General features: G+C 41.1%; 1 protein-coding gene across 10 annotated transcripts in view; it reads right to left on the bottom strand.

The window, feature by feature from the left end:
• The window catches only part of LOC105494095 (FTO alpha-ketoglutarate dependent dioxygenase), a 445,404-nt gene that overhangs the window by 325,981 nt on the left and 106,569 nt on the right, over positions 1 to 12,854 (bottom strand). For all 10 annotated transcript variants that reach the window (XR_011616468.1, XM_071084539.1, XM_071084538.1 and 7 more), the window contains one exon: positions 12,005 to 12,082. Coding sequence is in view for 9 of the 10 variants with exons in the window: in XM_071084539.1 (XP_070940640.1) it covers positions 12,005 to 12,082 (78 nt within the window). In the remaining variant the exon portion in view is untranslated. The remainder of the gene's footprint in view (positions 1 to 12,004; positions 12,083 to 12,854) is intronic.

The raw sequence follows: 12,854 nt of genomic DNA, 5'->3' as shown, positions 1-12,854 counted from the left end.
CACTGAGATTTGAGAGTCATCAGTTACTATAGCATAATCCAGCCTGTTCTGAGGCAGAGTGCAGGAGATATTATAGAAGACATGAAGAAAGTGGGAGGAAGTACACATAAGAAAAATAAATGAGTCAAGTTTGAATGTGAAAAAATGACTTTACTAGGTAAGTGTGGTAGGACTGCCCTGCTTCTCAAAATGCCTATCTGAGGTGTTGACCATGAACTGAAAGTGACAAAGAGAGGAGTCATGTGGCATACCACTATGGACTGTCATTGAGACTATCAGGGATCCATTAAGGATTTAGAGTTTCCATATTTCAGTTATCCCCATTGAAAAACAGAAACAGTGATATCGTACTTTCTATTTACATAGCTTATGAAGAAAGCAATGCAATCCTGTAGGCAGAGACCAAATATTCTGGAGCCATGAGCAGTAACTCTAATTCTATCACTATACTGGTTACTTTCTAAGCAAGTCCCTGAGGCCCCAGTATACTCAAAGCAATGATGAAGAAGTGATGAAGAAGGTAATTTCTTCACACTGTCTTAACACCTCCAGTACTCTCTGAATGGTCTTTAGTATAAAATAATAAAGAAAAGTATGGTAATTCCAAAGAACTCTGTTTCTGAACACACTCCCCTCTGGGACTAAGAAAGGAACACTGAAAATAATGCACTCATATGCACAAACGCCTGCCCTCCCCCCATTGAAATCTTGCTGCCCTTGTTCAACATACACTGGGTACCTCAACACTATATAAGATCTATATAATACAGGGAAATTATAACCCTATGGACCAGGAAAACCATAAAACCAGATAAATATTATCTGTAAATACCTTGACATAAAAAACAGCATAAAAAGAAAATAATGGCATGGGAAAATATTCCATTTTTTTCCAATTAGATCATGTCCCTTTTCTCTCTGACCATAAGTGCTTCTATTCCTGCAGTCCTCAAGTGTCCAGCTCTTAAGTACTTCCCCAAGGCTCTTCCCCCAACTGCACACCTGGATGTTCCTTCCCATCCCTGGGTCATTTTCTCATAGAAACCTTTCCTGAATCTCCACCCTCAAATAGGTGCCCTCTGTTATCACTCCACACACTTTACTTTTCTTTCATAGCACTTATCTATTTGTAACTATATTTATTTAAACTATTATTGGTTTAATAATCTGTCCTGTAAGATCACAAGCTCCTAAAATAAGACAGTATTAGTGGCCAGGAGCAGTGGCTTACGCCTGTAATCCCAGCACTTTGGGAGGCTGAGGCAGGTGGATCACCTTATGTCAGGAGCTCGAGACCAGCCTGGCCAACAAGGTAAAACCCCGTTTCTACTAAAAATACAAAAATTAGCTGGGTGTGGTGGCAGGCGTCTGTAATCCCAGCTACTCAGGAGGCTGAAGCAGGAGAATCACTTGAACCCGGGAGGTAGAGGTCGCAGTGAGCCCAGATCGCACCACCGCACTCCAGCCTGGGTGACAGAGTGAGACTCCGTCTCAAAAAAAAAGAAAAAAAAAAAGAAGAAGAACAAGAAAATAGCATTAGTACCCATTATAGCCACAGCACTTGGCTCCACATAAGTGCTCAAGACTCCTTTCTAAGTGTAAAAGCTTTAAAAGACTGAAGCAGATGCGTGGAGATCTTGGCTGGGGTAGGAAAGAAAACTAAATGTAAAGAGGCATGAGAGATCTTTTTGGGGTGCTAAAAATGTTCTAAAACTACTGTGATGATGGTTGTATGCCTCTGGAAATTTACCAAAATCACGGAATTATACAATTTTAAAAGGTGCATTTTATGGTATGTAAATTATATACATATACAGTTAATCAATAAACTTTTTTAAAAAGAAGATTGATAGATGTGAATATCTGAAATTTTAAATTTTTGTATAAAATAAATCATAAAAATAAAAGGCAAACAAACTGGAAACAAAAGTACAACCTATCTGGCAGGAATGTAGAACCATTAATGCAGAACCATTAAAAATTTAAATCCACACACACACACACACATTCACAAGCAAATTAATAGAGAAGCCTCTTAGCACATAAAAAAATTAACTGCCTGGGCGCGGTGGCTCACACCTGTAATCCCAGCACTTTGGGAGGCTCAGGCGGGTGTATTGTTTGAGTTCAGGAGCTCGAGACTAGCCTGGGCAACAAGGTGAAACCCCCTGTCTAATAACAATACAAAAAAATTATCCGGGTGTGGTGACACGCATTTCTGGTTCCAGCTACGTGAGGGGCTGAGGTGGAAGGACGGCTTGAGCCCAGGAGGTGAAAGCTGCAGTAAGCCTAAGCCTGGGCCACAGAGTGAGACCCTATGTCAAAGATAGATAGATAAATAAATATAAACTGTATCAAAGTTGGAAAATATATAATTGGTATTAAATTATACTTAAATTAGTTACTGTCTATCAAATTTACATTAAAACATTTTATAATAGTAATACATATTGTTGATAATGGCAAAATTCAATATTCTGATAGCAAGCAATTAGGAATGCAAATTATTACAACATTGCTTAAGGCCAATTGGACAAGATCTTTCAGAACCTAAATATGCCTATGTCTTTTCATGCAGTTTTTCTACTTTTAGGAATTTGTCATAAGGAAGTTATTAAACACACAAGATTATAAGAATATTTATCACACTGTTATTGATAATAATTAAAAACTGAAAACCACCGAAATGCCCAAGAAGGGATTAGAAGGGAAAATGGTACAACCACGTGATGGAATATTAAAGTAACCAACTTAACTGTTTGAAAGTCAGTAGGAAACTATAGTCATAGAAGAAGTTAGTAACAAGATAGTCAGACAAGAGGATCTCAGTTTCATTAAAAGAAAAACAGTATGTTACTGTAAAGGCTCACAGAAAAAAAAAAAAAAAAACTTGGAGAAAAAGATAGCCAAAAGTTTATGGTGGTTATCCCTGAGTAACGTACTTGAGCATCATTTTAATTTTCTTCTTTAGACATCTATATTATTTTCAAATTTCCCAAAATAAGTGTAAAATATTTTTAATCAAAAAAATCAGAGCGAAGATGCTGCACTAAAAAACTTCTTAATTTTCATGACATTTCTTATATTTGCTAAGAGATTCTTCTGATGGCTCTAAATGGTCAAAAATCTTCAAGAGAACTTCTGGTACTATTTAAATATGTTGTTCAAGACTGAGGAATTTTCATTGTGCCACAGTGAAAACAAATAATAATAACTAGCTAATTTTGTCACTATCTCAAAGAAAATGTAAGAGAAAAAAAAATCCCAACCTAAATGCCCTCTTTTATTGTTTATAAAGTAATTTAAATTAGTGCCTGACACATAAACATACTACGTAGCATTTGTTCAATTTTTCTTTAAAAAAAAAAAAAAGAACAAGTAACTTTGGAGAATAAGTGAACATTAAGTAACTTAATATTAATTCATTCTGTCAAACAAATAAGTTCACTTTCCATTTTGGACAGGTACATGTAGAACATCAGATATCACAAATAATTTGGAACAGCTGTTGGCAGATTTTCAAATATGCTAGACTTTTTTTCATTTAATCCCATTAGAGTTTTTTCCAATGAGTCATGAAATTTATATTAGTAGTTGTCTGGTCACATACTGTACTTCTTGAGATCCACAAATGATCCTGTGGCATAAATGATGATTATATAGTTTAATAAGTATTTGGAAAAGTATTTTAGATATAAAATGCCAGCATGCCAGGCCTTTGTCAATGGCTGAAAGATGTGGAAAGCTAAGCTCTCTGGAGATCAGGCTTCATTTTCTGTCTATTTTAAGCCATTACATAAAAATTCTACCTTTTCCTCCCATATCAAGAGATGCTTCTGAAAGATTTCCTCAGACAGAGAAGTCAGACATGGTTTTAAATGAGTAAGATACCAGTTTACCAGAGGCTCACTTAAATGAAGCCCAGTGGAACTCAACCTTGGGTAGAGAGAAAAAAAATTTTAAATCTTCAAGTGACTTGGGAAATGCCCTTCACTTAAAAGTGCTAGAATATTCTGATTTTAGAGGAGCATATTTCTAATCTAGCTGTTAATAGATATTGCTTCTAACTCTATTTTGCACTCAGCAATTTGCACCCTGTCACTCATTTTCTATACAATTTTTGTTGTAAAATGCTTGCAACTTGGCAGCTGTCCGATGACTAATGGGCTAAACACTCATCTGACCCAGACTCTGTCTGCATGATGCAAACTAGAGCCCCAGAAGGGATACACTTCTGGAGTCACTGTTCAGACTCTGCCACAGCTATCACAAGACTTGAGGTAACATGTGCTTTGCTACAAAATGACACAGAGATTCTCGTTCATTCATTCATTCATTCATTCAATACTTCATTTCATTTTGTTTACTTAACATTTCCCAAATACTTGCTATGCCCAGGCACTGTCTAAAGTGTCAGACATAGAAGGATTGAAAGAAGATAGGTCCTATTTGACAGCATCTCATAATTGAACAGTATAGACCGAAATGGAAAGGAAAAGAGAAGAACCTACTACAATAGAAGTGTGAGTATACTGCTATGGGAGCGGAGAATAATTAGGAAGGAAAAGCTGGAAAACCCTTAGGTACTGAATACATATGTATTGAGCACTTACTATTTGCAAAGCACTTGGGTGCTGAGAATGTGGAAGACAGCAAAACGTCTATTTTCTCTCTAGAAGCTCATGTTCTAGTATGCTGAGCCACACAATAAGCATATAAATACATAAAATATGTGGTATTTTAGATGATGATAAGTCTATGGAGAAAAATAAAGCCAAGAAAGTAGGATAGGGAGTGCTGGGGTAAGTATGCCTATTTTACACAGGGTGGTGAGGGAAGGCCTCTAGATACAGTGACATCAGAGCAGAAGAAAGCAAGAAGTAAGGATACAATCTCTGCAGATGCCTGGGGGGATAAGAGAGTTCCAGGCTGAAGGAACATTCAGTGCAAAGGCCTTGGGGCAGGAGTGAGTTTGGTTTATTCCAGGAAGAGTAAAGTGCCAGAATAGGAATAAAAGTGTGAGGACGGTGGGGAGTGGGCAGGAGCAGGAAATGAGGTGAGGGAAGCAGTTAGGAACCCAAGCATGTAGAGCTTTGTGGGTGCATGTCAGGTCCTGGGCTGATGGGAAGCTATTCAAGGGCTTTGAGCAAGAAAGTGTAACGAGCTGATTTATGTTTTCAAAAGAACACTCTGGATGCCGTGTTAAAATCAACTAGACTGGAGGAAGGAGGCAGAACCAGTCAGGAGGCTGTTGCAACTGAGATGATGGCAGTTTTGGCCACGGTGTAAGCAGCAGAGGTGGTGAGAAGCAGTCAGATTTTGCATACATTTCAGAACAAAAGGGATTTTCTGAAGCCTTCACAGAATATGTAGTGTTTAAGTAAAGTCTTTAAGAGTAGATGCTTACCAGACAGAAAAGGGAAGAGAGTACTAGTGGGCACAAAGGCAAGGAAGGATAAGAGGGCACAGCAGAGTCAGGGTGGAACCAAGAACTCCCTATGACGAGAGTTTATGGTTGGGTGCCATTTTAGGCCATGGAATGAGATTACACCAGAGAGGTTAGTTTAGGGTCAGAAAGTCAATGGCAGCCAGGTGTGGTGGTTCACACCTGTAATCCCAGCCCTTTGGGAGGCCGAGGCAGGCAGATCACTTGAGGTCAGGAGTTTGAGATCAGCCTCGCCATGTCCATCTCTACTAAAAATACAAAAATTAGCCAGGCATGGTGACGTGCACCTGTAGTCCCAGCTATTCGGGAGGCTGAGGCAGGAGAATCGCTTGAATCCGGGAGACAGAGGTTGCAGTGAGCCAAGATCACACCACTGCACTCCAGCCTGGGCGACAGAGCAAGACTCTATCTCAAAAACAAAAGCAAAACAAACAAACAAACAAAAAACCAAGAAAGTCAATGGCCTTATAGGGTGGATATGCTGAGGAATTTGAACTTGACCTTGGAAAGAAAGGAGACTCAACAAAATTTATAAAACAAGGAGGTACAAGTCAGTTCTGATGGCACTGGGGAGGGCATGAGGAATGCCAATCAGGAGGATGCTAAAACTGCGGAGGCGGAAGGTGATCAATGCGGCCTACATAGTTGAGGTAGTGTCTGTGAAATGGAAAAAGAAAAAACAATTTGAGAGATTCTAAAGAGATAAAACCACCAGGGGCCCAGCGACTAAATGAGGGAAGAAAGCAATGGGTAGAAGTTGAGGGTGGTGAGCTTTCCAATTTTATTTATTTATTTATTTATTTATTTATTTATTTTTTGAGACGGAGTCTCGCTCTGTCGCCCAGGCTGGAGTGCAGTGGCCGGATCTCAGCTCACTGCAAGCTCCACCTCCCGGGTTCACACCATTCTCCTGCCTCAGCCTCCCGAGTAGCTGGGACTACAGGCGCCCGCCACCTCGCCCGGCTAGTTTTTTGTATTTTTTAGTAGAGACGGGGTTTCACCGTGTTAGCCAGGATGGTCTCGATCTCCTGACCTCGTGATCCGCCTGTCTCGGCCTCCCAAAGTGCTGGGATTACAGGCTTGAGCCACCGTGCCCGGCCGAGCTTTCTAATTTCAAGAATGGGACTAGGGGATACCATTACAGAAGAGGCTGGATGGGAGGAGCCTTGTTGAATGAATCCTTATTAAAATGTAAGTCACATCCTGTCATGCTTGTGCTCCAAGCCCTCTCATGCCTCCTCATCTCAGAGTAACCACCAATGTTCTTCTTACAGAACTTACAAACTGTAAGTTCCTATATAACCAGGCCCCTCTCTCTCTCTCTCTCTCTGACTGTCTCCCCTGCTCTCACCAGCTCTCTCCCTCTGTTCCAGATATGTTGGCCTCGGGTGCTTTTCCTGCCAAATATACCTCAGAGGCTTTGCTGTTCCGTAGGCCCAGAACATTCTTCCCACAAGTATCTACATGGCTTGCTCCTACACCACCTGCCCCACAAGAAATAAGCTCAAAGAAGACATGAATCTCTTGTCCGTTTTCACAACTTCATTTCTAATGCCTAAAACATTACCTGGCACAGAGTCGGGGAGTGAAATCCATTTGTTTAATGGAGTAAGTAACTTAATGAATATGAATCATGTTGAGTTAGATGTAGCTGGAAGACTTTCAGGTAGAGCCGCTCCATAGACAATTGGAAGTGGAGAGCTGGAGGTCAGAGGGAGAGCTGGGATGGGGACAGAGGTCTGGAACCACTGAGACAAGAGCAGAGTCATCTCAGAAGGATGAAGAAACACAAGGGTAGAGAGAAGCAGTACATGACTTAAGAGTAGAGACCCAAAAGCCAACAGCCCAGGCTTAAATCCTAGTCCCAACATATCCTGCATATAAGTCTTGAACAAATTTTTAAACCTCTCTGTCCCTTGGTTTCCTCATCTCTAAAATAGGGTTTTAGTAACACCTGTCTCAGAAGAGTATAGCAAGATTTCAATGAGCCCACACATGTAATGCACTTAAAATAGCAGCAGAACCTAGCACATAGCTAGCACATAATCAATGAAAGCAAAGGGGTTACTGAAGAGAGTCTCATTTTCTTTGGATAAGAGGGGCTGCATTCATATTTCTGGAAGCCAGAGTCTGTTTTCTGACTATGTAAGTCCTTGCCTCCTTGTATTCCATGATGAGCTAACAGAGGTTCTCTCTGCTTTTCTGCTTTGACCTTTGGTGGTTTGGTTTTGCTTCTTTTATCTATGGTCTTATTAAAAGAAACTGCAAAACTTCTCTGAAGGTGTTTTGAATTGGAGCACGGTAGACCAAGAGGTGGACTATACAACAGAAAGAGCATGGGCATTCAGAGTAAGACAAATATGGGCTGAACTCCAGCTCTTCTACTCGGATAACTAGTCTCTCCTGATTTCCTCCTTTTTTAGAGAGGGGGCCTTGTTATGACATGCAGGCTGGACTCCAATTCCTGGGCTCAAATGATCCTCCCTCCTCAGCCTCCCAAGTAGGTAGAACTTGCAGTTGTGCCTGGTTCCTCTCTTGATTTCTACAACAGAAAAAATACCTACCTCAAGCACCTCAAGCCTGAAGAAGAGTAGTTGCTGAATACCTATTTGTGGAATGAATGAACGAGGCTGTTTTGAGGATTACATGTAAGAGTATGCATAAAACGTGTAGCACAAAGCCTAGCACGCTGTAAGGGTCAATCGACAGACCCAAAATGGAAGCTGCACAGACTCCTGTGTTTATGAGTGGCAGCTGGATTGGCATTCCTGTGGTGAGGGCCTGTTTAAGGAACCCAGTGTCAGGTCTGAACTTTCTATTTATTCATGTCATTAAAAAGTATTTTCATTTCATCTTTTAAGAGAAGAGGTTTACTTTTACTAAAGTTTTACTGAAATACTAAGCCTTCTTAGAAGGTGTACTTTGGTCAGGCGCAGTGGCTCACACCTGTAATCCCAGCACTTTGGGAGGCTGAGGTGGGTGGATGACTTGAGGTCAGGAATTCGAGACCAGCCTGGCCAACATGGTGAAACCCCATCTCTATTAAAATTACAAAAATTAGTCAGGCATGGTAGCAGGTGTCTGTAATCCCAGCTACTCGGGAGGCTGAGGCAGGAGAATCGCTTGAACCCGGGTGGCAGAGGTTGCAGTGAGCTGATATCGCACCACTGCACTCCAGCCTAGGCAACAGAGTGAGACTCTGTCTCAAAAATAATACTAATAATAAAAAATAAAATAAAGAAATGAAGAAAAGAAAAGAAAAACAAGAAGGTGCACTTAGAGTGATTAGATATTGGTATCAGGGTTTGTTGTGGGCCTTGAAAAGATAACAGAGAAGGCTTGATGGTTGTTCTGTTTGCATTTGGGTTTCCTTTCATCCCTTAGCGGATGGCTGGTTCAGAGCACAGTGGGCTGATAACCTTTTGTATCTCATTCTTCCTGTACCATTTTCACACCACAAAAGCTGAAATGGCTCAGCAGTTGCTTTCTGACAATGCATGTAATCATGTACTAGAAGGCTTATAGCTATGAAAATATTAGTAAGCATTTCAGAACTAATTGCATTTTTGTGGGTTTACCTGTCTTAAGGGAACATTTAAAAATTATTTTTTGCCTGACTGCAAAAGAATATACATTCACTGCAGAAAATTTGGAAAACTGGGAAAGTTCAAAAGAGAATACTCACTCTATCGCTATGCAGTATGACATTTCTGTACACATCTGTCAAATCTTTCCAGGTGCCCACTCCCTAGGGAGGTGTCTATGTGTGTAGAAGCAAAATTCATATCATACTAAACTCATTATTATTATATATAACTGGTTTTCCAAATTAGCTATTGCATGCATGCATTTAAGCAAACTCATTCTGCACCTGGATAGGTACCAGGCACTGAGTGAAGTACAGAGGATAAGGGAAGTCAGCACACAAAAAAATTCATTACAGTTAAGTGAGATTAATGCTGGATGTGATGGCTCAAGCCTGTAATCCTAGCACTTTGGGACGCCAAATCACTTGAGGTCAGGAGTTCGAGACCAGCCTGGTCAACATGGTGAAACCACGTCTCTACTAAAAATACAAAAATTAGCCAGACGCACTTGCTTGAACCCAGGAGGCAGAGACTGCAGTGAGCTCAGATCGCACCACTGCACTCCAGGCTGGATATGACATAGCAAGACTATCTCAAAAAAAAAAAAAAACAGGCCGGGCGCGGTGGCTCAAGCCTGTAATCCCAGCACTTTGGGAGGCCGACACGGGCGGATCACGAGGTCAGGAGATCGAGACCATCCTGGCTAACACGGTGAAACCCCGTCTCTACTAAAAATACAAAAAACTAGCCGGGCGAGGTGGCAGGCGCCTGTAGTCCCAGCTACTCCAGAGGGTGAGGCAGGAGAATGGCGTAAAACCGGGAGGCGGAGCTTGCAGTGAGCTGAGATCTGGCCACTGCACTCCAGCCCGGGCTACAGAGCAAGACTCCGTCTCAAAAAAAAAAAAAAAAAAAAAAAAAACAAGTAAGTGAGATTAAGTGCTGATAAAGGTATTAAGTACAAGAGAGGAAGCACAGACAACTTGTAGAGGTGTCAGGGAAGCTTCCTACAGGAGATGGCATATGAGCTATTACTAACAGGTAAAACAGAAGTTCACCAAGGAAAGAAAGGACAGGCCAGGCATGGTGGCTCATGCCTGTAATCCCAGCACTTTGTGAGCCCAAGGTGTGCCAATTGCTTGAGCTCAAGATTTCAAGACCAGCCTGGGCAGCATGGTGAAACCCTGTCTCTACAAAAATACAAAAAATTAGCCAGGCATGGTGGCACACACCAGTGGTCTCAGCTACTTGGGAGGCTGAGGTGGGAGAATCGCATGGGCCTGGCGGGCAGAGGTTGCAGTGAGCCCAGATCTCACCACTGCATTCCAGTCTCACTCAACAGAGTGAGATCCTGTGTCAAAAAATAAACAAAAAAAAGAAGAGACAGATAAAGAGAAGGAGGTACGTCAGCAGAGGATGTAGCAAGAAGGCCCCAAAGATGAAACTCATACCATATTTAAAGTACTACAAAAATCCAGTGTGGATAAAAAGGTGTAGGAGCAGGGGAGATGAGGCTGAAAATGCAGGAGCCAGGCAATGATGTGGGATTTGAAGCAGAGGGTTGCCATGCTCCAATTTACATCTTGGTTAGACAATACTACAGCTTCAAGTATGAATGGGGGCAAAGAGGAAAACCAGACAGACCTATAAGAGGACTGATAGTGAAGAGGAAAGATGGTGTAAATCAAATGGGAATGGAGATAAGAGACAGTGGCCTAGGAATAATACTGAGCTAGAAGTCACAGAAATCATATTGACCTGGATTCTAGATGGATAAAGTCCTTCTTTCCTCTCTTCCTTCCTTGGTTACTGATGGTCAGCTATGTACATGCAGGTGCTAGAGATACAAAGATGCTGTGACCTAATTCCTATTCTGATTTTCATGGTAACTCTCCGCTTTAAGACTTCACATTCTAGTAGGAAAGAAGAGGTGAAAATTTATTATTTTTACATGCCCAGAGGGCCTACCCTTCTTCTTTGGAAACAGGACTCCGATTTTCCTTTGGGAAGGCCACCCATGTCTAACTCACATAGTACATGCAGTTTGGTGGGAGTACTCCCACTCCAACCCCACTCCAAGAGTAGGTGCAAGAACTAGGCCAGGCAAACAGGAGCATTTGACTCTCCTGAACATGATGACTAGTTCAGTGATAAGCACACGACTCCAACCAGGCCAACAGGATTACTTCCTGGAGAATTTGATGGAACCAGGGAAAAAGAACTCCCTACCTTTTTCTAAGATCCCAGATGCCAAAGACCACATACCCCTTGGGCTGTCAGAGTCCTGCTATGCTCTTAGATGAGAGCCTACTGAGCATGAGGTCACAATGAGGAAAGCTAAGCCAAGAAAAACAGAAAGAAACTGATTGGGTGACATCTTTTGTAAAGTTGGATTTAGCCACCTACTCCTAGACTTCTAAGGCAAGTCAATAAATTCCCCTTATTTTTTGCCACAGTGAGTTTGATTTGGGTTTTTGTCATTTGCAATTGAAACAGTGGTGTCTAATTCAGAGAGACAGTCACAGGATCCTGTAATTGCAATACCACATGTGCTAGGTGATGCAGAGTTATTCACAAGGAGTGCAATCAATTTGACTTGTAGGTAGCATAAGCTAGGAAAATGTTCACAAAGGAGGTGATGTTTAACTGAACTCTTGAAGAATTAGCCATCTGCAACAGGATAAGGAGCAAAAGGAAGGAGGAGGAGCTATGCAGAAGAAACAGCATGAGCAGAGGCAAGGAAGTGTGGAATGTCCGAGGAAATAAAAACAGTCACTATGCTAAAGCATTAAATTCATAGCAAAAAGCCGACTCTGAAGAAATGTACATGCTCTGTAGGCCATGAGGAGTCATGGGTGATCTAATTTGACCTTTTCACCTGTCATTTAACCTCTCTAGCCCAGCTTCCTCATAGGTAAAATAAGGTTGATCAGAACACATCACTAAAATTGATAAAAATATTAAAATACCTTACCTGCTGATAGAATTCATCATCTTTGGGAGTCAGATAAGGAAGCCAAGTGTCTTCAAGCTCTTCAAGAAGCCTCAGTTTCTGTTTGAAAATAATAATAATTACATATAAGTGAATATACAATGACCCGAAATAAGACACTCTCTTATTTTTCAAATAAGAAATACAAACAAATTTTAGCCAACTTTGAATTTATAATCTTTTAGAGAGAGAAATTAGTCAAATCACAATTATAAAATGTATTAATTAAATTACATACATCTTTTTTTTTCTTTTCTTTTAGAGACAGAGTCTTGCTCTGTCACCCAGGCTGGTATACAGTGGTGTGACCATAACTCACTATAACATCAAACTCCTGGGCTCAAGCGATCCTCCCGTCTCATCCTCCCAAGTAGCTGGGACTACAGGGGTGCCACCATCCTTGGATAATTTTTTTTTTATTTTTAGTAGGGACAAGGTCTCGCTACGTTGCGCAGGCTGGTCTCAAATTTCTGACCTCAAGCAATCCTCCCATCTTGGCCTCCTACAGTGCTGGGATTATAGGCATGAGTCATGGCACCCAGTCAATTTACATACATACTAAATTACACATGGTATGAAGCACAAATTTAGAAATAATTTTATTCACTCTCACATTTCATGAGACAATTTGATTCACTTTTCACATGTATTGTTGACATCCAGGTCTTTTTCATCACTAGAGCCAGCTTACAAGTCAGCCAATACAGTTTTCCAGAGCAAACGCCTGTCTGTACAATCTGCTTGAGACACAGTAGCTTGTAAATCCTTTTATGGTGCTATCACTGGAAATACCAAACCAAGCCACAAGTATCTATCTGCATAATGTCAGGAT

The sequence above is a fragment of the Macaca nemestrina genome, chromosome 18, assembly GCF_043159975.1.
Source record: "Macaca nemestrina isolate mMacNem1 chromosome 18, mMacNem.hap1, whole genome shotgun sequence".
In the NCBI taxonomy this organism is placed as follows: Eukaryota; Metazoa; Chordata; class Mammalia; order Primates; family Cercopithecidae; genus Macaca; species Macaca nemestrina.
This window is presented reverse-complemented; position numbering and strand designations above follow the sequence as displayed.